Source organism: Lynx canadensis, chromosome B2 (assembly GCF_007474595.2).
Source record: "Lynx canadensis isolate LIC74 chromosome B2, mLynCan4.pri.v2, whole genome shotgun sequence".
NCBI classification, from domain to species: Eukaryota; Metazoa; Chordata; class Mammalia; order Carnivora; family Felidae; genus Lynx; species Lynx canadensis.
The window spans coordinates 122,756,515-122,781,936 of record NC_044307.1 but is presented as its reverse complement, the minus strand read 5'-3'; the positions used below and the strand labels follow the sequence as shown (position 1 = coordinate 122,781,936).

The 25,422-nt window shown below is 39.8% G+C and overlaps 1 protein-coding gene and 1 pseudogene across 5 annotated transcripts in view; both read left to right on the top strand.

Moving 5' to 3' along the window:
* Positions 1-25,422, top strand: part of AHI1 (Abelson helper integration site 1) — a 208,109-nt gene that overhangs the window by 149,825 nt on the left and 32,862 nt on the right. For all 5 annotated transcript variants that reach the window (XM_030316404.1, XM_030316406.1, XM_030316401.1 and 2 more), the window contains 2 exons: positions 10,412-10,574; positions 14,220-14,320. In XM_030316404.1, the coding sequence (XP_030172264.1) occupies positions 10,412-10,574; positions 14,220-14,320 (264 nt within the window). The remainder of the gene's footprint in view (positions 1-10,411; positions 10,575-14,219; positions 14,321-25,422) is intronic.
* LOC115514425 lies at positions 1,560-4,530 on the top strand (annotated as a pseudogene).

Here is a 25,422-nt window from a genome sequence, read left to right as displayed (position 1 = left end):
TATTTTTAAGTTCTTTAACATTTATGTAGTTATGTACTTTTGAAATTTTTTTACTACCTCTCACAACCCTATGGCTATGGAAAGACCTGGCTAGGTAAGTATCATCTACAGGTAGGTAAAACCAGGTAATAAATACAATACAGTTAAAAAGAATATTCATTTATCATAAGGGATATATTTCTATATATAATCTCTATGAATTTCTGCTTTAAACTATAGAGTTTAAAATTTATAACTGCTAAAACTGTGTTTGTAAATTGTGAGTAATATGTTATTTGCAAATACTTGAATTTATTCTTGTTTAAATATATTGTTTGCATCTAGCTCTTCATAATTTTTTATTTACTCATAGTTTATTATAAGAATTTAAAGAAATTTATTATACTTTCAGGAGTAATTCATAACTTAGGGAACCTGGGTGGCTCAGTTAAGCATCCAACTCTTGATTTCAGCTCGGGTCATGATCTCACAGTTTGTGGGTTCCAGCCCCACATCAGGCTCTGTGCTGACAGCATGGAGCCTGCTTCAGATTCTCTCTCTCTCCCTCTCTCTCTCTGCCCCCCCCCCGCCCCGCTCATGCACATGTGCGCACTCTCTCTCTCTCAAAAGAAATTAAAAAAAAAAAGAAATTCATAAATAATTATTTTAGAATTTAATATGAGCACACACCCTGGTACTGTGTATTAGCAACTTAAAAATAGATAAACAGAAGAGTAACTTGTACAAGTATTAAAAGTAGCCCTTTTTCTGAAAAGGCCTACCGGACCAAAAACAATAAAATATCCAGTAAAACAGAAGCTCTCTGGGGTGCCTGGGTGGCTCAGTCAGTTAAGCATCAGACTTTAGCTCAGGTCATGATCTCTTGGTTTGTGGGTTCAAGCCCTGCATCAGGTCCTGTGCTGACAGCTCAGAACCTAGAGCCTGTTTCAGATTCTGTGTCTCCACCTCTCTCTGCCTCTGGTCCACTTGCGCGCTCTGTCTCAAAAATAAACAAACATTAAAAAAAAATTAAAAAACAAAACAAAACAAAAACAGAAGCTCTCTTAGAGCAGGGATTGTTGTCTGTATTGTTCACTGCTATCCCCCCAGCCTGTCAGAATAGCTCAGGCACGGTAGGTACCTCATAATTGTTGCTCAATGAACAGATTCTGTTTTTCAGTTCTGCTTGTTTTCCTGTTTTAAAGATCTCACTAATCCTTAAGAGGTTGTAGGGAAACTGAAGGAATGTTTGCCCTGACTCCTGGTTTCAGTTTGATCATGTGCTTATTGATAAAATGACGGAGTAGATGTTAAATTACTCAGCTCTAGAGCTAGTCAGCATTTCAGTGAGACAAGAGGAAAACTAAGCAAGATAAGTAAAACTAATAGGAAAGGAAGAACAGGTTTACTTTTTCTTTTTTTAAAGTTTTGCCAGTAACACTTTGTTACAAGATTTGGCTTTATATTTTATGCTTCTTACCCATTCAGTTGCATACCTTATATGTGCAAAAAAGAAGTGTGCATGTTTTATAAAGTAGATCATTGAAATAAAATACTAACTAAATTTTTAAGTATGTTAGAGTCACCTGGAAGGCTTGTTAAAACACAGATTGTTGGGCCCATCCCCAGAATGAATGATTTTAGTTGCTCTGGAATGGGGTCTAAGAATTTGCATTTTTAACAAATTTGCAGGTAATGTTGCTGCTGCTGGTCTGGAGAGCACACCATAAAAACCCTAACTTAAATCAATGATTCATAATTCTCTTTTTGCTATCCCTTCCAAGAAAGAAAAATTACACTGCCATTTTTCTTCACTAGCAACAACAACAACAAAATCTGTACTCCAGTCTATAAAATAGCCTGCATCATTCTCTTGATCTTTTTAGGAGATAACCAATAAAAGGTTACATCTGAGCTCCTTCTCAAATGAAGCACTAATGATTCAGTGTAACAAAATGTGTGAATTATGATTTCTAACAGGAAAAGTTTTAAGTGATACCAATCATCAAATAAAATGAGTGGCTTTATGTGTGAAGTCCAAAGGTCAAGTCATTCCTATTTGTCAAAGAAGTAGTAATTTCTAAATGGTAATTCAGAAGAAATGCTGTATTGTTGTTGTTCTTTATTCAGTACCAGGAGGCTTTTCCGGTGTGGTGGTGTAGCAGTTAAACAAGCTTTTCCAATTTATGGATGATCACAAATAATATAGCTACACTATTATCCAACAAATTACTATTTTGAATTTACCTTGAAATTTGTGAATGTTATTTTTTTGGAATAGTTTCTTGAGTACATGTTATGATAGAATTTTGAAAGCTCAAAGGCATACCACGTAGCATCTGGTCCAGACCTGTTCATTTACAGCCATCCAGTCTGAGTGTTTTATGGTACATTTCAGCCTTGGAGGCCCAAACAGGACTGGTAACTAAACATGTTAATTCCTAGTTTGGTATTCTTTCCATTACCCTACTTACTTTACCAGAAGATATTTGGAATTTAGTATTTTCAAATATTTGTTTGATAAAGTGTTTAAGGTTCACATATACTAACATTATATAGCAGGATAGGAACAGATAGTTTGTCTGGCACAGAGACAATAAACTTTGTGCAATTATTTACTTTTTTTAATCTCTGTTTTCTTAATTTATTATTATCCAGATAAGATCAGTTAAAAATAATAGGACCTTGGTTTCTTTTTTTATAAACATCTGTGGGGTATCTTACATAGTACTTACGGAAATAATCATAAGAGACCATATATCTTCCTACCACATGATGCTTGAAATGGGCTGTATGCTTTTTATTCCTCTCATGAAATAAAATACAGTCCCAGTGTCACTTAGTAAAGTAGTCATTGGAATATTCAGTAATGTATTTCTGTGCGATTTAGAATTTTGTTAAATTTGGTTTTCTACTAGCATTTTTTAATCTGCTCTTTTTTTCTATTTTAGTAAGAAAGACCAAATATTCTGTAATTCACATCATTGAGGAATGAGATTTTCTTAAATCTTATTTTACTTGTTAAATGGTTGCTGGGGGCAGTGGGTGGGCATAGCCATGGCAGGAAAGGGGGGCCCACCCAGAGGCTGATGCTCAAGGGCATGGCGGTTGGCAAGACATACCTACTCATGAGCTGTGCCACCGACGCCTTCCTGGAGGAGTGGTGCCCACCATCTTCAGTGCAGTCAGCTACAGGGCGGAGGGCAAACACCCCATCCTGAGACTCTGTGATACAGCAGAACAGGAAGATAGTCATCAGACAGGAACACTATGGTCATCTGAGGCCTGTATCTTATGCAGTGCGTGATGTCTTCCTTACATGCTTCTCTGTGACCTTATTTCGAAATGTGAAAGAGGAGTGGGCATCAGAACTTAGAGAACACACACTAAATGTGCCTCGTTTAGTAGGAACTCAGACTGATCTTCAAGGTGAGCCCCAAAACTTTAGCAAAACTGAATATGAAAGGAAATCTTGTTTATATATAGAACAAGGACAGAAACTAGCAAGAGACAGGGGCCACCATGTGGAAAGTTCAACTTTAACCCAGAGGGATTGAAGACAGTGTTTGATGAGGCTGTTGTAGCCATTATAATTCCAGAGAAAAACACTGTGCGGAAAAAAAAAAAAGGATCAGGATATATAAACTGCTCTTTGATTACATGAGAAGTTTCTTCATTGGCCAAGGAAACAGTTTCTTTCTCTCAGAAAGCATTTGAAATACTACAGCTGTACCCAGACTTCTTATAACTTCTTGTAAAAAAAAAAAAAAAAAAACAACAACAAAAAACAGTTTACAGCTTGAGAGAAGAGGGTGGGGGAACCCTGTTGCCAATTCTACAAAATTAAGAATGTTTCCTCAATGTCCAAGAAGCAGAAAACAGCATTTGAAACACAATCTATTATAAATATTTCAGCTGGAAGGTACAGTCTCTCAGGGGTTTGCTAGTTTAAAAAGCTACAGACCCATCATGTTGTAACTACATAAAACCCAGTACATTTACGCGTAAATGGAACTGCCTGGCTGAGACATACTCATTTCTGCACAGTCCTTATGGAGTCTGCAGAAAGAAGTGTCTTCTCCCTTTGCTCCAGTTAATTGTTCTTGCATGTAAGTTGCTGTACCAGTATACCCAGAGTGATAAACCCAAGGCCAGCCACGTAGCCAGAGCTCACTTTAAGCATCTCCTGTATACGTGAGGAGAAAATATGTAAAATCAAAAAAGAACAGTGTTTTATCATTTGAAACACAAGTGTAACCTGAATATATCTATACTAAAGCTTAATGCACTTTCTTAAAGAATGCCAAATGTGTAATAAAGTCGTAAGTGCATTTACCTTGAGCACTAAAACTGGACACATTTTAGTTGATGTGCCTTAAATTGTAACAAGGCTTCTGGCAAAAAAAATAATAACTTGAGATGTTGCTTTTCGTTTCACTTTATGTTAATTGGTCATAATCCTGCCAATAACCATAAGGAGGACTTTTAATACGTCTTTGGCTGAGGGGCGCCTGGGTGGCTCATTTGGTTAAGCATCTGACTTTGGTTTAGGCCGTGATCTCATGGTTTGTAAGTTCAAGCCCCGCACTGGGCTCTGCACTGACAGTACGGAGCCTGTTTGGGATTCCCTTTCTCTCCTTCTCTCTACCTTTCCCCAACTCGCTCTCACTCTCTCTCTCAAAATAAATAAATGAACTTTTTAAAATAAGTCTTTGGCTGAGTACTAATGTCTGTGCTTGGGGTAAAACTCCATAAGGAAAAGACCATCAGAAATTAGCTACACAACAGAATGGGAACAATTCACATTCCTGACAGCCATAATGGCAAAACCTCCTCAAGTGTGGGGCATCGAGGAAAATTAGCAGGAAACAGTGGGGGTTATTGAGCCCTAGACTAAAATCCTCATGAATCTGTTCTAACAAAACTTAAAATCAAACCTGAAAAGGGTCAAACTAATCTCAATGACTACACACCAGTAAAAGATCCAATTCTCTTTAAGGGAATACAAGAAAATCCAGCATTCACCAAAGTAAAATTTACATGTATTAGTTCCCTAGGGCTGTAGTAACAAATTACCACAAACACAGTGTGGCTTAAAACAATGAAAGTTTATTCTTTTACTATTTCTAGAGGCCAGGAGTCTGAAATCAAGTTAAGCAAGGAGAAAGCAGAGGGAATGTGGTAGGATTCAGGTCCCCGTTGTCTGCAGCCCGGCACAAAGAAGTTCCCGATGATTGTAGACCCAGCTGAAGCGGTCCTAAAGGAGAAAGTACTCAAGTTTATGAGTTTATTCAGCATAACTTTGCTTGTTGAATGACTTGGGACCATTATTAATATTGATTTTTAGATTATATTATAATTGAAGTTGCAAGAAACATCTGCTGCTCAGCAATACTGGTTAATGTTCCCTCCGTACACTGGTTTTGAGAGCCACTGAGAACTCTTCAGAGACAACTACAATAAAAATTTCTCAGAAGATAATACGAAGAGAAATTTACCTCAATGTCTTACAACAGCCTGGCAGACCCTGCTTACCAAGAAATAGTCTCTGACAAGCACTGCTTTGAAGACTGAAAAAGGAATGTCAGGAAAAAAATAAATAAAAGCTTACCCTGGCACCCCCATCATGACTGTACCCAAGTAGTTTGGCCAGTTTGAAAAGAAGGAACTCTGTTTCAACTATGTGAATTACGGACAAAATGTGATCAAGTGAATTTTGTTTAAAAAAAAAAAAATCTCATTTCCCAGACCTGCCATTACCAACATGGGCACATGAACGAATTTTTTTTTTTTATGATTTTTTGAAGTTTATTTATTTTGAGAGAGAGAGAGAGAGGTGGAGGGGTAGAAAGAGAAGGAAGGAGAGAGAAAGGAAATGAGAGACAATTCCATGCAGGCTAGCTGCTGTCAGTGCAGAGCCAGATGTGGGGCTCGATCTCAGGAACCATGAGATCATGACCTGAGCCGAAACCAAGAGTCAGACGCTTAACCGACTGAGCCACCCAGGTGCCCCATGAACGAATTTTTTAAACTTCTTTTGCAGAAATATTTCATAATGGCTCTGTCAGCTCAAAGATACTGCTGAGGGTGTTGTGTCGTTCCTACATGCTCAAGCACTGTGTGCAAAGCAGTGGTGCGTTATAGAAGACACTCGTCACAAGAATGGTCGAGACAATTTCCTATGACAAGACCTACCAAAATGAAGAGGAAAGTAGACACGGTGTTAAGTTAAAAGAAACCTCCTGATGGGATTGCGTCTCTCAACTTTTTTTTTTTTTTAATTTTTTTTTCAACGTTTTTTATTTATTTTTGGGACAGAGACAGAGCATGAACGGGGGAGGGGCAGAGAGAGAGGGAGACACAGAATCGGAAGCAGGCTCCAGGCTCTGAGCCATCAGCCCAGAGCCTGACGCGGGGCTCGAACTCACGGACCGCGAGATCGTGACCTGGCTGAAGTCGGACGCTTAACCGACTGCGCCACCCAGGCGCCCCGCGTCTCTCAACTTTTTTATGGAGCTTTACGCTACCCGAAAATAGCGAGATAATAACAAAATGTAATTGGAGATGGGGGAGACAATTGACGCAGAATCCACTGCAAATTTTAAAAAGCAGAGAAGTTTTTTGTGTATACGAAGATGCTCAGAAGAGAGTAAGTGATCCTCAGATGAGAAGATGACATACTGGATAAAAACACCCACTGTAGTGTAAGCAGACTATATAGATTAGATAGCAGAATATAAGCCGTGTGGCTTTAGTCCCGTACCTTCAGTACGATGAAGGAATGGCCGTAACTCCACTGCCAGGATGTGGACTGTTGGCATGTGCAGCACACGGATTCCTCACTGTATAGCGGTTTTTCGCTTAAATGTCAGTAATGGTATGATGGTGACATGCTCCAAAGACGGTTTCTTTGCTTTGAGGGATGTAGCCTCCCTAATGATGTTGGTGATGGAGTTTGGTGACGAGGCCATCGTTTCTACACCAGGAGATAAAATAATGGTGTTGAACACCGTACTGTAAGCTGGTAAGGCTCTAAAATGGGTAGAATTAAGGTGTCCATTTGCAGTGCCATGGCAGGTAGTAGTGAGTGATTCATCTGACACCATCAGGTTGTAGAACTGGGTCAATCTGCCAGGACTGCTGTAACAAAGTACCAATAAACTAAGGGCTTAAAAATTTTTTGCTCACAGTTCTAGAAATTGGAAGTCCAGAATCAAGTAGCCAGCTGGGTTGGTTTCTCCTGAGACCTCCCTCCTTGACTTGCAGACAGCTGCTTTCTCACCGTGTCCTCATATGTCCTTTTTCTCTGTGCATGCATGTTCCTGCTGTTTCTTCCTCTTTTTTTTATAAGGACAGCAGTCCTGTTGGATTAGGGCCCCACCCATATGACTTTATTTAACCTTAATTACCTCCATAAGGCCCTATCTCCAAATACAGTCAGATGGTAGTTAGGGCTCCAACCTATGAATTTGGGGGGCATACAGTTCAGTCCATAACAGGGTCAAAGAGGATGGAACATAACTTACAAAGACTGGAGGGCTGTGTAACACTAGTGTTCTATAGGGGCACCTGAGTGGCTCAGCCGGTTGGGCATCAGACTCTTAATTTAGGCTCAGGTCATGATTTCACAGTCATGGGATCAAGCCCCACATTGGACTCTGCACTGACAGCCAGAACCTGCTTGGAATTCTCCCTTTCTCACCCTCTCCCTCTCTGTCTCTGTCTCTCTCTCTCGAGATAAATAAACATTAAAAAAAATAGTGTGCAATATTTGTGTAAGGAGGATAATCAGTGGATACTTTAACAGGCAAGTTGAAATGTAGGATCTTAGAGGTCTTTTGGACCCCTGTACCTCTGAAGAGACTCTTATCAAATACCATAGTGGAGAATTCAGGAAAGGTTTTCTGGCTCTAGGTTGATGGATTCCAGATTGTCAGTAATCCACCCAAGGACCCATGCCTGATACGGGACTTCATAAATGATTCTCTTGCCTGAGCCAAATCGCTCCTGCCCTTCTTCCGAGCAGCCAGCTCTGGCTCCTGATAAATAAGCACACACCAACCTCATCCTTCCATAAGATTCACCCACGTTGTGCTGTGTCGGTGCACCAGTGCCAGGGTGAGGAGCCCACTGGTTTCTGCGGCTGGAAATCAGGTGTCGTGAAAGAGCAGGCCTGCAGGTGACCCAGGTCTTGATTCTCTGTGCAGAGCCAGCCACTTACATGGTGCCGCCCAGAACTGCGTCTGCTCTTCCCTGAGGTTTGGGGAACTCTGTCCCTCGTCCCTTCTTCTCTCTGCTACTTCCTCGTGTGTTTGATTCCAGACAAAGACGTCCTATAAATGTATTTAGTTTTGGACAAAAAAAAAAAAAGTAACTCCTTATAGTTTAGACAAGCTACTAAAGTTCTTGGTACATAAAATCCCTCAGTTATAAAATTGAAATGAGAATTCATACCATCACAGGATTGTCTAAGAACGTACATAAGCAGCTAGAATTGTACCTAGACCGTGGCAGGCATTCAGAACATTTTTATTAGCTTTCTTCTTCTGTGACAGTGCCAGCTAGAAGAATAAAGGAGAAAAGGTTTGGAGAAGACAGAAGGAAGGAAGAGTTAAAAGTTCCACTTTTACAGGACGCCTGGGTGGCTCAGTTGGTTAAGCTGGCCTCGGCTCAGGTTGTGATCTCACGGTCTGTGAGTTCGAGCCCTGCGTGGGGCTCTGTGCTGACAGCTCGGAGCCTGGAGCTTGCTTTGGATTCTGTGTCTCCCTCTCTGTCTGCCCCTCCCCTGCTCTCTTTCTCTCTCTCTCTCTCTCTCAAAAATAAATAAACATTAAAAAAACTTTTTTTAAGTTCCACTTTTACATAAGTAGTTTGGCATCAGTACACTAAAAGTTATAAAAGATTTGTAAACTTGAAACCACATCCTGTATAGCATATTGTTTATTACAGACTGTGCTAAGCAGTACAATAGGAATGGCATTTGTACCATTTGAATTAAATTATTTTTACTGCCCTTATACCATATAGTGACAGCAGGTAAGTCCACTTTTATCCATTAAAATATCCTGGTTAATGTGTTAATAAATATCGTAAACTAAAAGGCACCACAAAGAGATTTGTAAACTGTTATGGAATCTCCTGCTTAAAACCCTTCTCTCTTCCCATGGCCTCTATTATGAGCATGAGCTCCTACAACGTGCATGATCTAGCCCCTACTTGTCCCTGTACCCTCTTTCCCCCACCTGGCTAGTTAGGCTCTTGCTGCTAATTCAGGCTCCCACCATATTGAATATTTTGGGTTTCTCTTCCCTGGACTCACACAAGCAATACAGTCTGCCCAAGACATGCTTTCTGTCTCTTCACCTGGTTAATTCCTGATTATCCTTTATTCTCCTGGAGAGCCAAAATGAGGTAGCCCTTCTAGAAAGGGTCCTATTTATTATTATATATTTAGCCCCTAGCCTAGTAGCAGGTGCATTAGGATTTCAGTAAACACTTGTTAAGTGAATGAATCAGTACGTAACCTAAATGCACAAAGGATTGTAATGATACTTTTCCATTACACATATAGTTGTTTAACCTGTTAATTTTCAGACGCCATTTAAGTAGGAAAAGAAGTAGTTTCTTCTTTAGTATACATATTATGTTCTGTGTTATACAATACATGACATATAAAATGGATTGAGGTCTGCCTCATCCTTATAACTGCTCTGAGGGATTTGTTAAATTTCTGTGCAAGCCATTCATTTTTATTGGGTTTTTTAAAAATAAAAAGATCGAATACAGTGACTACCATACAGTATAGGAGAGAGTATTCTTGTAGAAAGACTTTTCTTCTTAAATTTGTATCTGGTGAAAATAACTTTATTAAGAGTATTTTTAATCAAAAGACTTAGTTTGATATAAAATACCAAAAAAGCATGTGTTCATGGGAAAATATATTTTTAAAAGAGACATTAACAGTGATCAAGTGATCACAATGAAGTTATGTAATCAGGCTGTTTCATTACGTTTTGCTGTTTGTAAAATTGTTGACGTTCTGAGGGATTTTTTTTCAGTTACATCTGCTTAGCACAGAGCATGGGATCCAAAGGGAGTATAAGACAATTCTAAGAGAGTGAATGGTGTGTGAGCCTTCTTTTTATTTGCTTCACAAGTAATTCACTTAAAAAAAAATTAACATCTGCTATTTTGAAGCTAATCTTAGTGTATTGAATGCTCTTAACCATTTCTCAATCCCGCAGTCTTTTATCTTGCTTCTCCTGCTGTGTTCCCACCACCCCTGATCCCATTAGCAAACCTTGAGACAGCCTCAGACTTACCAAAGTACTGCTTTGGTTTCAGCTGCTCTTCTGCAAGAGGAAGTGAATGTTGGGGGTTTTCTCTGTGGTACAGTTGTGATAAAGCTGTGGTGGTCTTATCTCTCTCGTAGGTAGTGGCTCTTTATGACTACACAGCAAATCGATCAGATGAACTAAGCATCCATCGCGGAGACATTATCCGAGTGTTTTTCAAAGATAATGAGGACTGGTGGTATGGCAGCAGAGGAAAGGGACAGGAGGGTTATTTCCCAGCTAATCATGTGGCTAGTGAAAGTAAGTTTTATGCTCCCTTCCTGGCTTACTAATATGGTATAACTGATAGTCCAAGATTTTATCATCTGCTACCCTTGACTCTCTCTGTAACTTTTGCATATGTTTACCAATGGGTATTGCTTTTCATTCTCTTGATGCAAAAAATAAAAATAAAAAGGTGGCACTGATGCACTAGAAAGCTACTACATTCCGAGATTGGAATATTTGCTTCATGGACTTAGCCCAGGGGAGCTGCCTGTCTAGCTACCAACATTCTTCAGCCCTACGTGCCGGCCACCTGCTTCATACACTCATGTCGGCTCACCTCTTGCCACAGTGACTTCTCACTTGACAGGCCCTGTGAGAACCAGTCTCTTTTTTACTCTGTATACCTCAGTCCTGGCTGGTACCTGCTAGAATGGAACCACATCAGGTTGTTTCATTCTCGGGTGAATTAAATCCCCATTTGTGAGAGGCAAAGGAAATGAGCTGGAGAAGAAGTTCTAAATAGGAGTTTGTGAGAGCTGTAGATGTCCTAGCAGGCATTGGAGAGGTACAAATAGAACTAATACAGAGAGCCTGAAGATAAAACAGTTTAAAGACTGAAGAAAGGAGAGAAGTGGAGCAGTGCTTCTTGAGAAGAATGCTTCTTATCAGCAGTTCACTGGATGGTTTGGTGCAAAAGCACAGTATTTAGGGGTCAGGAAAACTGACTTTTAATCCTTGCTTGACAGCTAATATCAATATGCCTCAGTTTCCTCCTATAAAATGAGGAAGTTCAGCTCCGTCACCTGTAAGCTTCCTTCCAGAAACACTAAAATTGTATAGTTCTGGTTTAAAATGTAGTACAGGCAGCCTTGAGAGCACACTTTTTTGAATCATTATTGTTAAGTCCTTTGTTTCTGCAAAAAAGAAAATATTATAAGTAACAGTTTGACTTTCAGGCTAGTCTGCAAAACCCCATTTAACCCAAACTGGCTGAACAAAATACTATTGATTCCTAATGTAAGTTCTGAATTTTGAGAGCAAAAGAGACGAAGGAAAAGAGGAAGAATCGTTTCTTCCATGAGAACTGGGTGCTAGGCTAGGCGCAGATGAATTTATTTCTCTTTCACCCCCTCTCATTACAGTGTCTGCACCCTGGTACTTCCCAGGGCCCCCTTCCCCAGTCTCCAGAGCTCCTGGTCTCTGCAGCTCTTTCCCTCAGCTAATCTGCTGCTTTCAGCAAAGTCCTCCCTTCAAAAGTGCGAAGTGTCTCAAAAATGACCCACTTCTCTCCCTCATAACAAATTCTTAATTTCCTCCATGCCACTGTTGTAATTCTTCTCTGAGCAATAAATGATTGATAGCTCTTAAAACTGCTTTTAATATTCAAAAGAGGATGCACAGTGGAGAAAAATTAAGAGTGCGGAAAGAAGAAATTTTGGGACAGGTTAATTCCCAGTCACTTTCATAAGCTCAGTACTTGTAACTTGCAGATCGGTTCAGGTGTCCCAGTTCTTCCTTCCCTTTCCCAGTAATGGCTTTCCCTCTAGATCAACAGCCCCAGTTTGGCAGGAGTAACTCCCATTTTCAAGTCAAGAGAGCTGCCGGCCCAATGACAGTCACTCTGCAATATGTCTGTAATTTTAACGAGGTATTATAATCCACTGTTTCTTCTAGACAAAGTGGAAACATTCAAACTATTTTTTTTTACTTGACAGTATAAAAAGATGATGTATTTATTTCCAGGCAGGATGGTATTAGATGTTTTAACTTTAGAGTAGTTATTTTGTTTAGGACAGTTAGTTTGTAGAAATAACCTCTTAGGCTTATGAATCTTGAGAGGCTATAGGTATGTGATCTACAGTGGGTTAAAAATCCATTAAAATTGGTTTCTGTTCCATAATAACCAAAGTGAGACTTCTGAAGCATACTGCAGTGGTGGTTGATGGCTGCATGCAGAAATTAATTCCATGTTCCAAGGAGTGACCATCCTTCGACTGCCATAATTCCTTATTGTATCCCAGGGTAATTGGTATTTGCTTTTGGCCTCAGTCACTGCTTCTTGAAAAAGCCTTTTATCCAGAACACACAAAAAATTCTCAGAAAACCCGAGAATATAATGATTGAATTCTCACTTCATCAGGGGTTATCTTCTTTTCCCCTTTATCCTACTTTATACCTGAATTTAACAAAAACGCACCTGCTCAGTTTTAACTCTAGAGAATAAAGACCATCAGCGGCATATCCCACTCTAAAAATAGTAGGAGAAATTGTCCTTTATCTTCATCTGAAGCCCAGTATGCAAAGCAAATGCTCTAAGGGAGTGTATATATGTGAACAGACTCTGTACCAACCGTTCAGTTGAAAGCCATGTCCTCTAGGAGAACACAATAGAAGTACCCCATTATTATAAAGAACTTACTCCTTTTGTGTCTTAAGCCACTGGAAAGAAAAACATGAACAGCTTCACTTAATGACATCTAACATCCTTTCCAATGAGAGATAAAGAAGCCTAATAATAAAATCAACCCATACACAAGGCCAATTAATATATCTTATAATTTAAGGATTTCAATCAGGTATATTTTACCAATGTCTCTCAGTTCAGAGTTGCCCAGGGTTTTCATTTAACTGAAACACGTTTTCTGTTTAGTCCTTTAAAATTCCCACATTGATCCTGAGAAACTTAACAGAAGACCATGGGGGAGGGGAAGGAAAAAAAAGAGAGAGGGAGGGAGCTAAACCATAAGAGACTCTTAAAAACTGAGAGCAAACTGAGGGTTGATGGGGGATGGGAGGGAGGGGAGGGTGGGTGATAGGTATTGAAGAGGGCACCTGTTGGGATGAGCACTGGGTATTGTATAGAAAACAATTTGACAATAAATTTCATAATTAAGAAAGAAAGAAAGAAAGAAAGAAAGAAAGAAAGAAAGAAAGAGGAAAGAAAATTCCCACATAAGCTTTTCAGAGTCAACACTGTATGTAAATAGATTATATAAATTATAATCTTAGACTATCAGAACCTTAGACTCAGACTGTGAACAGATTCAATATTGTATATAGCCCTAGCCCCATGCTCATTTATTTCATACCATCTTCCCAAATTATTCTTTCTCCTTACCTCTGCCTGCAAAATCCTACCTATTCTTCAGAGTCTGACATACCTACCACTTCTTGCGTTGAGCATTTGCCATCCACATCAGAACTTGTCTTTATTGTCTCTCTTGAATAATGATATATTCTGTTTTATGTTACAATTGTGAACATGTCTGTCCCTGACCAGATTGTAGGCTCCTTGAGAGCAAAGGCTGTCTTTTGATCCTCTTCCAACTCCTCTACCAGTACCTAGCGGGTAACCTTGCCTGTAACAGGTTCCTGGTAAATGTGAGTTGAGAGAAAATGAGATAAGCATCTGCATGACCACATAAGAAGTGAAAATGACACCTTCTATGTTTTTCAAATCCTGCTGATCAAAACTTTCCAATCATAAATTATGTTCTTTTGATAACTACTGTGTGCAACTATAAATTGACTATAATATTAAGTGCCAGGTAGCTTATTGTTACACCAAGGAAGTGACTATCAATACCTTTAGTTTCATATCTGCCCCCCCCCACTGTTTCCCCACCCCTGGCGTCAGTGCTCCTCAATTTGTGACGTGAATTCCTCATTCAATTCCAGCACTGTATCAAGAGCTACCTCCAGAGATAAAGGAGCGATCCCCTCCTTTAACCACAAAGGAGAAGACCAAACTGGAAAAACCTTCTTCAGCTCTTCAAAAGGTAAATGTTTTCAAGAATATGGATTGCATATGAACTGTAGTTTTTGCTCTCTGGATAAAATACAACTTTATTTTTCATGCTTATATACTTCATTGCATTCATTATGGTTTCTTTTAATATTGGCACCTACGTTATTGAAATATATAAGGCAAATATTATTATCATTATTTTCATAATATTAGTAGCCATAATAGCCATTTTCCAGATAAGGAAACTGAGGAGGCTCAGAGGGATGAAAATAGACCCCAGGTCACAGCCCAGGTGGTGGGGCAAGGACCCCAAGTGGAACCTGTGACTTTAAGTGTGATGCTGTTTCTGTGTTGATGCTGTGCTGACCCTGTCACCCACCCGCCTGAGGGTACACAGTTAAGCTAGAGGTCTTAGAGCCCACAGAATAAACATGTTCTATTTTCCTGGAGCATTCCTTTGACTTGCTAGAAATTCAGAATGTTTTAAGCTAAAAAGAAAATGGATAGGGGCGCCTGGGTGGTGACCGACTTCGGCTCAGGTCACAATCTCACACTCCGTGAGTTCGAGCCCCACGTCGGGCTCTGTGCTGACAGCTCAGAGCCTGGAACCCGCTTCGGATTCTGTGTCTCCCTCTCTCTCTGTCCCTCCCCTGCTCATGCTCTGACTCTCTCAGAAATAAATAAATATTAAAAAAATTAAAAAATTTAAAAAAAAGAAAAATAAAAGAAAATGGATATATTAGAGAAATGTCATGTTTTTTAGTCTGTGTCATCTGATCCCCCGGGGATATCAGTCTGTTCTTTTGATGTTAGTAGTACTTCGATAGAAAAGTTTAACAAGCAGTGTACCGTCATATATATTACTTATTAAACCTAAAACTTTACTTCTTGACTCCTTAAACTGACATATATATTTTTTGTACAAATACCATGTCATGATAGGGTTGTTGTTGTTTTTTCCTGGTAGAGTTTTTTGACAGTTGAACCTGTCCATGTGTCATTTAGTCATTCAGCCTGTGTTTATTGAGTGCTTATTTCCATGCTGGGCGTTCTATTCGTCCTCACAGAAACAGGATTGAGTAGGCAAAGCATATGCCCGTCAGGAGCCTGCAGGCTGGTGGGTGAGACACCAGCGGACTAGGGCAATTCCAGCGGACAATGGTGGGAACTACCATGAAACTATGTGCACAGTGCCTCGGGAACACACAGGAAGAAACCCTCTGAATGTGCCCTGGGAGTCCAGGAAGAGTTCTCAGACAGGATCATTCTTGAGCTGAGGCTTATACGATGAAAAAGTATATGCTAGCTAGATGATCTTAGAAAAAACATCTAGCAGAGGGAACAACTTGAGAAAACTGTGGTATGGTATGGTTATGTTTGAGGAACATGGGGTCTAATGGGGAGAAGGAGAGGAGAAATGCAAGAGCCAGGCCATGGAGAGCTTATTGTGCTCTGCTAAGATGCTTACGTTGTAAATGCATCAGACAGGGGATCCCCTTAGAGGAGGTAATCCAGGGAGTGACATGGACAGATTTGTCTGTTAAAAATACATTCTAGTGGCAACACAGTGGTTGGATCAGAGGTACCTAAGACCTGGGTCAGGGAAATTCATTAGGAAACCACTGAAATAAAATATAAAAGCCTGAACTAGTGGGGAAACAAGGGAGGATGTAAGGTATCATTGATAGGATTTTTTGATTGATTGAATATGATTAAGGAAGTTGGAAATCTAGGATTGTGCTAAGGCCCTGGCTTATTATACAACTGATTGGAGGGTAGTACCATGGAAATAATAAAAGAATGAGGAATAGTTGGGGGCATAGAGACTGACAGTGGTAATGAGGAGCCTGTGATGAGTTCAGTTTTAGAGATCTTGATTTGTTAGTGGTGTCTGTAGTGCTCCCAGGTGGAAATAGTCCCTAGGAAGTCAGACATGCAGGATTGGAATTTGAGAGAAGGTAGGGCTTCAGATCACGTGGGGAGGAGTTAGTGTATGCATTGTATTCTATCAGAAGAGTTGAAGCTTGTAATGAAGGAGAAAGTCCGGGGCGGGGGGCGGGGGGGATGTTGTAGAGTTTTGAGAGAAAAGCCATGGACAGAATCCCAAGTGAACACTGGTATTTAAGGGAGAATCTGAGAAAGAGGAGACATTAAGAAAGAATAATCGAGTGGAAGGAAGGAACCAGAAAAAAAGAAGTGCCCTGGAAACCAGGAGAGAAGAAAGGTTCAAGGAGGGTATGGTCAACAATGTCAGAAACAGCCAGTCAGTTCGGCAGTGGAAGCATTTGGTAATCAGGAAGCCCTGGCACCTGTGCAGAAGTATCAGTGATTGACAGCTAGTATGGCCAGGATTGAAGAGTAGAATGGGGCCTCGGCAAGGGAACTCGTAGAGGTCATTCCCAGAGCTTCACCTGAAAGGAAAAAAAAATTCGCACTGTGTCTGGAGGGCGACACGCTTCCACGAGTGACTGTGTAAATACTGGAGTGACGTGTCAAATTCTATACTAAGGAGACAAAAGCAATGGGCAGGTTTAGGTCACAAATAGATAAAGAAAGCACACATAGATCTTGGAGGAAGCAGGACGTTTTTATCAGAAAGACAGGTTGATAGATTAGCCTTGGCTTAGAGCAGTGGTTCTCAACCTAGGGTGATTTGGCCTCCCGGGAGGCATTTGGCAGGCGTTTGGTCTGGAAATATTTTTACAAATACATGCATAGAGGGGGATACTGTTGTCATAGATACTGCTAAACATCTAGAATGTACAGGACAACTCCCCCACCACCAAAGGATCATCTGGCCAAAAACGTCAGCAAGGCTGAACTTAGAGCAGTGCCCCTCTGAGACAGGTAAATGTCAGTGAAGATACGAATAAGTTGGTAGGGTGGAAGTCGAGAAATTAAGGTTAGCATTATGTTCTCCACCACAGAAAAGAGGTCCACTTCAAAAGTGAGGGCCAAAGGAGTTAGGAAGAATAGTGACCCTTAGAATGCCTGTAAAGAGAGCAGGCACGAGAGCTCATCTGAGACATCTAGAGAGGTTCCTGAGTGGTGCTGAGAGCTGCTGTTTGTGTCCTCTGAAAATGTAGGTGGCCTAATTCTGTGTAGTTGGATTTTTTCCTTCAGTTGTGTTCAGCATGCGGGCCATAGCAGTGGAGAAGGCATATTTGGTTCGATACGTAACCAGGGCAGTTGTGATAAAGCATGAGAGGATAAGAGACTTGATAGTGTTGTTAAGAGAGTCACCAGAGCGACAGACACACCGTGGGGGATCTGCCAGATTGAAAAGGATGTGGAATCAGGAGAAGACTGGCCCACTTAGAAAGGAGGGTTCTCTGCAGGGTTGCAGTAAGCCATGCCTGCCCACGTGGAGGCAGAGTGTCAGACCCTAAAGGAGGTGACAAGCTGGGGACGCCTGGCTGGCTCATTTGGTGGAGGATGCCACTCTTGACTTGGGTTTATGAGTTTGAGCCCCACATTGGGCATAGAGATTACTTAAAAATAAAGTCTTGAAGGGGCACCTGGATGGCTCAGTCAGTTAAGCGTCCAACTTTGGCTCAGGTCATGATCTCGCAGTCCGGGAGTTCAAGCCCCATGTCAGGCTCTGTGCTGACAGCCTGGAGCCTGCTTTGGATACAGTGTCTCCCTCTCTCTCTGCTCCTCCGCAGCGTTCTCTCTCTCTCTCTCTCTCTCTCTCTCTCTCTCTCTTCTCTCTCTCTCAAAAATAAACATTAAAAATATATAATAATAAAATAAAATAAAATCTTAAAAAAAAAAGTTGGAACTATGCCCTGTAAGCCCACAGACTCTTTTGCTTACTTAATATTCCAGATGTCAGGCAACTGAGGTTATAATAAATTCACAGAGCACGTATAAGAGCTGAAGTGAATAGAAGGACACATTGTAAAAATTGAGTTGGTCAAGGAACTGGACCCAGAGTGGTGAATAGGTTGTTCTCTTGGACTTTAAAATTCTATAATGGTTACAAGAGTTGGGATAAAGGGGACACTGGTGACCCAAGAGCTGATGTCCTTGATTCTTACATTAGAACAGATGTCTCACTCTTGGCTTCACATTGAAATCATCTAAGAAATTAAAAAAAAATAAATATCGATACCTGTCCCCACACCCAGAATGTGATTTAATTGCTCTGGAGTGGGATCTCAGCATGGGTAGATTTCAGAAGCTTTCCAGGTTATTTCGATGTGCAGCCAACATTGAGAACCATTGTGTTACAGTAACCTCAAGGTCTGAGGCAACAACTACAAAGACAAATAGGGAGTGGTGTAGTCAGGTGTCAAGGCATCCAAGGAAGAGTGTTTTAAAGGTTTAAGCCTTTGGGGTGCATGGCTGCCTCAGTTGGTAAAGCATGAAACTCTTACCCTGTGAGTTCGAGCCCCAAATTGAATGTAGAGATTACTTAAAAAAAAAAGTATTGGGGCGCCTGGGTGGCTCATTCGGTTGAGCGACCGACTTCGGCTCGGGTCACGATCTCATGGTTTGTGAGTTCGAGTCCCGCATCGGGCTCTTTGCTGACAGCTCAGAGCCTGGAGCCTGCTTCCGATTCTGTGTCTCCCTCTCTCTCTGACCCTCCCCCGTTCATGCTCTGTCTCAAAAACAAATAAAAGTTAAAAAAAAATTTTTTTAAAGTATTAATAGCCTAAAATTAACAACAGAGAGTTAAGAGGGGGCATGTGTTAACTCCAGGCACCTGGGATTCATGGTTGGGTTATATAAGAATGAACAGCCTGTGCTACAAAGAACTGAAAAAAAAAATGTTTCTAGGTAAAGTACCAGTTTCAGATACAGCAGGGACATATGACAGTGGTCACCTGTGACAGTATGAGGACAACAGGGGATATAGTTCAAAGGGTTGGTAAGGTATTTGAGCAAATGCTACATGTGTAATATTATCCATTGTTTGTAAATGAGCACCAGGGTTAAGAATTTAGGAAGATACTAATGTACATTTACAACCTAAAGACATTTAATGCAAAAAAGCATTTATAACATCAGCACAGGGAGTCATTGTAATAGCTCACAATATTTGTAGTCTGTCAAGAACTGTTAGAGATGCTATGAAAGGCATAACCTTTACTTCTAGTGACTTCCTGGTATCCCTGACTCCACATCATGCTGACCTTTGAAATTGGGGTTACTCAACCCCCACGTCTGTGTGCAGTAGCCTTGAACTAATTCTGCTCTTACTGGCTGCCTGGGATGTTGGTATTGCCCTTACCTCTTCCTGATGCACCTGTGTTCCTATGGATACAGACCTCTTAACCTGCTTCTCAGAGTCCCCAGTTCTCACCTCTGCCCCTACTTCTCCACTTAGAATAACTTACTTCATCAAAAAATATTGTGTGCTTTTTCCTTTCACAGACTGATGTCCATGATTCATGTATACCTTTATATTTATAATTCAGCAGAGTAATTCTTCAGATATCCGTCTTGACCCTTGAGGTCTGCCTCAGGCTAATCCCACTACTGCCCAAATTCTAGTTCTAACAGACCTCAAGGACCTTGCAGACATGCAAAGTAAAACATTTAAAAACATAAAAATAGGTAAAGCAAGGAGTTGCAGAGGATAAGACTCCATGCGGGCAAGAGAGTAGAAGAGTCTTCATGTTGAGAGGGAACTCAAATGGCCTTTAACATTTTAGATGCATAGATTTCTTTGGTTGAAGAACATGATTTTATCTGCTCAGACTGGATTCTTGTGTTAGAATAGAGTCCTACATGTTTTTTCTCCTAGGAATATAACAGGTGTATAGGTAGATAGTGTTTTACTTTCCCTCTCTGAGAAAGTATCAGGAATGATATACGCTTATGTAAAAAGAAGAAACAGTAATGTTGGCCCAGGTAATCAAAATGCTTTGGGTACACTTTGAGTCATGATGCAGACAGCCAGCCCTTGAGAAATGTGTAACCAGCCTTCCTTAGCACCTGGCATAGTTGCCTTTCTTCAGTTGAGTCCTTTATCAGAATATATATGGTTTGATTTTATCAAGATCCTGCCACAAATTCTATCAGATGTTTAATTTCATGTGCAAGTTTTATATTTATTGTCATATAGAAGATATGTTTAAAAAGAACATGAAAAGTAGTTCTGATAAGTGCTTAGAATTGTGGAGGGGAGGGTCCTAAGTTCATAGAATTACAGAATTGATGACATGGAAGGAACCTTAGAGATCATCCACGGTGATTCTAGTCAATTCCTTCATTTTACACATAAGGAAATCAAGATCCAGAAAGGTTGTAAGAGTTTTGTTCAGAATGACTCCTAATTAGGAGCTCGGACTTCATGTTCTCAGGCTAGTGCCCCTTTGTCCCCACCACCTAGTCAACAGCACAGACAGCTGTTACCTGCACAGCTAGCCACATTTCGTGTCACATTGGTTTTTACATTCCTGTTTTATGTTTGCTTCATGGGGCCCATCTCCATGTGGAAGTTTTTAGAATTGTATTCTCTGTACTTTTTAAGGAAAAAAGGAAACCACCTCAGTAGTTTTCTTTCTTCTTGAACTTATCTCTATTCAAACTACGGAATAAGAAGTAAAATTATACCTTTTAATAGCTTGGCAGCTGCTGAATCCTGTAAGTCCTTCGAAGTGGAGCACACCTGTTCTGTTGCTGAAAGTCCCGGGTACATTCCAGCATTTCATCTGGTTCACTGCAATGTCAGTGGGTGATGGCAGCATTCGGATCTCCCAGGGCAGGAGGCGGGCACAGGGCTTGAGGTGGTGACTCTGCATGATAGGCCAGAGAGTCCCAGACAGATCAGCCATTACCTATACCCCAGGAGAGCGAAAAGAGGAGAATGTTTTCCTCAGGCTCACTCCAGAACATTTTTATCAGGATGTGCTGTGAATGTACATCTAATAGAAGGAAGAATATTGGTGCTATCAGGGAGGAAAAAACTGAGAAGCTTGGGGAAAAAAATAGTGCTGACAACCTTGGTTTATTTATGTTTGTATTTTAGACCTTATTGTTTTCTTAGGCTATTTTTACTAGCCTAATTATTAAGGCTATGTCATCCATTTATTTGGGGAGAAAAGTTGCTGTTAAAATTCCTGTTTTAAAATTTTTTTAATAACTTTAAGTTGTCTGACTGTAAAAGTAGTATATGCTCATAGTTTTAAAAATTTAACCAATAAAGAATAGTGTAAATGAAAAATAAAACCCCTCTGTCTGGCTAATATTTGTGTTCATTCCAACAGTTTCCTCCATATCCTGTTAAAAATGTTGTCTGCACATATGAGCATGCATATCTTTATTCATGTCTGTTCTTCTTTTCAATGAAACTAGGATCATACTTAATATTCTGATTTTTTTTTCCTATCAGTATATCCTGGACATCTTTCCTTATTAGCACAGATACTTCTGATTCTTTTTTAAGTTTCAGGGTACTGAAATGCCCAGTTTTCTTTTTTTTTTAATTCCTAAAATGCCCCCTTTTTTTAGATTTCAGAAAATGCTTATTTTTTTGCTAAGAATGAAACCCAAAGCAGAGAAGCATCTTCTACTTTATGAATGTTTCAACATTGATACAACCAAGTATGTTTTTGTGCAAATTCCAGGTGTATAGTAATAATTATGTATAGGAATGTCAGATTATTTTTGTGAGTATAAAGAAATTACTGTGATGTTTTTTTCTTTCTCTAAAAACTCATTAAAAGAATAATATTTGTTAGTTTCGCTATTTCAAGGTGATTCTAAAAATATCCGTTACAGCTCAGCTTCCCCATGAGGAGAAGAGTGTTTTAATTCTGTTCAGTATTTTACTGAGCATCTAGAATTAGTGAGAGTAGGCTGGGCTTATTCAAAAGTGCTGACCCCTAAACCAAAGTGCCTGATACTCCAGTTTTATTCAGGAACAACTCTCTTCTTGTCTAGTCCAAAGCAAAACAGAAAACCCAGAAGCATCAGGTAACTCCATAGTAGTACCTCTTCCAGCCAAGCATACAATGCACACAAAATCTTAAATTGATAATTCTGTCAACCTCTTAGAAAAACAGTAGGCAGTATATTAGCTGCCTTCAGTGTACATGTGTCTGTCTTCATCTACGGAATCTCTAATTTTCATTTACCCTCTTCATCCCAAAAGAAGACAGTTCATTAAGCCGGAATTAACTGGGCTATATGTCACTATTTTCAAAAATCACTTCCTATAGAAAAGAAAACTTTCCATTTACTGGTCCTTGTACCAGGAGTGCGTCTGAATTATTTTTAACCACAGAAGTAATAATGATTTTATTATGTTTAATCCAACAACATGTTTATAATAGGCACTGGTTACTTTTGGTATGTTGAAGCAGATTTTTCAGATATCCAGAAGTTAATTAATGTATGCTAAATCATTGAAAATATAATCATAATATTGCCTCCTTCCTATTGCTAAAGAATAGTATCAATTTATGTCTTTTTTTAACTTTAGTAATTTGGTTTATCAAACAAAATACAGTTGATTTGTCTCCAATTTGTTATTTTAAGTAGATAGAAAATTAATTTTTGTTTGGATCTGTTTTAAAATTTCAGGAATGTTTAGTTTTCTTCCTTCATCTGAAGAGCATGAAATCAAAATCTTAACTTACTAGTAAATCTAAAACCAAAGTACTTATCTGTGTCCTGTGAAGAATCTCAGTGCAGACGATACGCATGTGTATTTTTCCTTATAATTTGTTTCAATACCTTATAACTATTTTGAGAAAAATATTAACTTCAAAAACCATTGTCTACAACTGAAAATTTTCTATTAGCCTAGAGAGAGAACATGTTCTGCAAAGAAAGTAAATGGACCCTGATGATGTGACAGCAACGGGAGTATGAGTCACCTCACGCCCACAGACTCTGCTTTCAAAAGTAATGTTCCTAAATGTTCTACACGGAGAAACTCTAAAAGCCTCCAAGATCTCTCTTACCCTGAAAGGAAACCGTATGGTCTTGACCTTCTTAAAGGTCTGGTGACCAGTTTCTCTACTCATTCTCCTTTTTACACCTTTGCCTCAGCCAGTGTGTTTGACACGTGCACCTCGGCTGCTGCCTTGTCTCTTCCCCTCAGCAGCTGTGTTGCTTGCTATTGGGGCAGAGCCCCCTGTGTGTTTCCAGGAGTCTCTTAACCCCGGCAGAGTGAAACACCGCTGACAGCCTGTCTTCTCAGCTTATCTAGCCTGGGTCCGGGACCTCCATCATTGCCAGCGGTTCCAAAATTAAAGGGGCTGTGAGAGAATCCCCCTGTAGCCTCCACCCCAAAACTTAGTTTGGGGAATGTGTCATATCCTTAATGTCTTCTTAACTCCCGTTACTTAAAATTTACACAAAATTACATAAGGGCAAGTTTGTTTTCCAGTTTAGCAACCCACTGATGATTCACCTGATTTGAGTCTCTGAGCCCATCCTCTATCACGTTTCGGTTTCTTATGTAGAGCTTCCATTGAAAACCCAGTCTAGAGAATAATATAAATTCAGTAAAGATTTCATAATTGTTCCAAGAAGCCATTGGTAAGAATTTGTAGGACATTCCCTCATGACTCTGAGAAGGCAGATGTAGCATTCAATCTTTGAATGGATGAGTATACATTAAAAATATAAAATAAGTGATGTACTCGGTCAAACCATGTTTTGCTTGGCCCATTACTCACTCTTACTATGACAGTAAGCGTTGTTTGATAGAATAATATGGTATTTCCTTTTGCTTTTCATGATGGTATCAGTAACATCCATCTAATAATCTGTCACCGATCTAAAATATGTAAGTTGTTGGGGTGCCTGGGTGGCTCAGTCAGTTAAGCATCAGAGTCTTGATTTCAGCTCAGGTTATGATCTCACAGTTTGTGAGTTCGATCCCCACATCAGGCTCTGCACTGACAGTGTGGAGCCTGCTTGGGATTCTCTCTCTGTCCGTCTCTCTTTCTCTCTCTCTGTCTCTCTCTCTCTCTCTCTCTCTCTCTCTGCCCCTCCCCCCTCGCTCTCTCAAAATAAATAAATACTTATTTTAATAAAATTAATAAAATGTGTAAGATCTTGTTGGGAGAACTTGCCACCAGTCATTCCAGGTTGTAAATTGTCCTTTAGATACTGGCAGAATTGATTAATATCAGTCACCCTGTCTTCTGACTCAACAAGCATGTCCTTTTTTTCTGAAGTTCTCTGATACTCTGACTTTGCTGTCCTCTTGTGTTTTGTCAAGTACTCCATGGTTTCTCAAACTTGGCACACTGGCATTTGGGGCCAGATAATTCTTTGTTTGAGGGAATGTGTATTGTAGGATGTTTAGCGGCATCCCTGGCCTCTGTCCACCCATTCACTAGATGCCATAAACACTAATCTCTCCAGTTGTGACAATCAAAAATGCCTCCCAGACATTGCCAAATTTCCGCTGAGACACAAAATTATCCCCTCCAGTTGAGAACTACTCTATTGTAATAAAAATATACATATATAATATATAATATTGTGACATACATATGTGTGTTTTTCCTTCAACACAGAGGAAATTTTGCCTTCATTTTTCCATTTTTGGCAAGCTATACACATATACGCTATATGGAGTTATGACTATCCTACTTACTTATAAATAATAGCTTCACATAAAGATGTATCCAGCTATGGTGAGGCTCAACATGAAGAGTATATATAAAATGTCTCACTTAAATTTAGATAGCTCTTGACTACCATTTATTTCCTTTGCCTTAGAAATTAACTATATGCTCATGTTCTTGTTATTACACAGCAGCCCCAATAATGCCATAATGATCTCTAATTTTAACACGGTTCTCCTTTAGTTGGCAGACAAAGGAAAGAAACTTTTTTTATTTGAAAGTCTCTTTTATCTGCACAAACCCTGCATATAATACAATACACTGAAACAGTTTTTCTTTTATCACTCTTTTACAGAACTTTTTTGTGCTTAATGAGCCTTGTTTGTTTGTTTGTTTGTTTACCCCTATTTATGCTTCCCCATTACCGTGGATGTGTTGAAGTAGCGACCTCAGTTACACACTTCTGTGTCTTACAAAGAACATAGAATGCTTGATAGACCTCCCAAAGGTTGACATCTCCTTTGTAAGAAAGTGTTCTCTGCCCAAGTGATGCCATCTTGGAGCGACTGACTAAAAGCAGTATCATTCCCAAGAT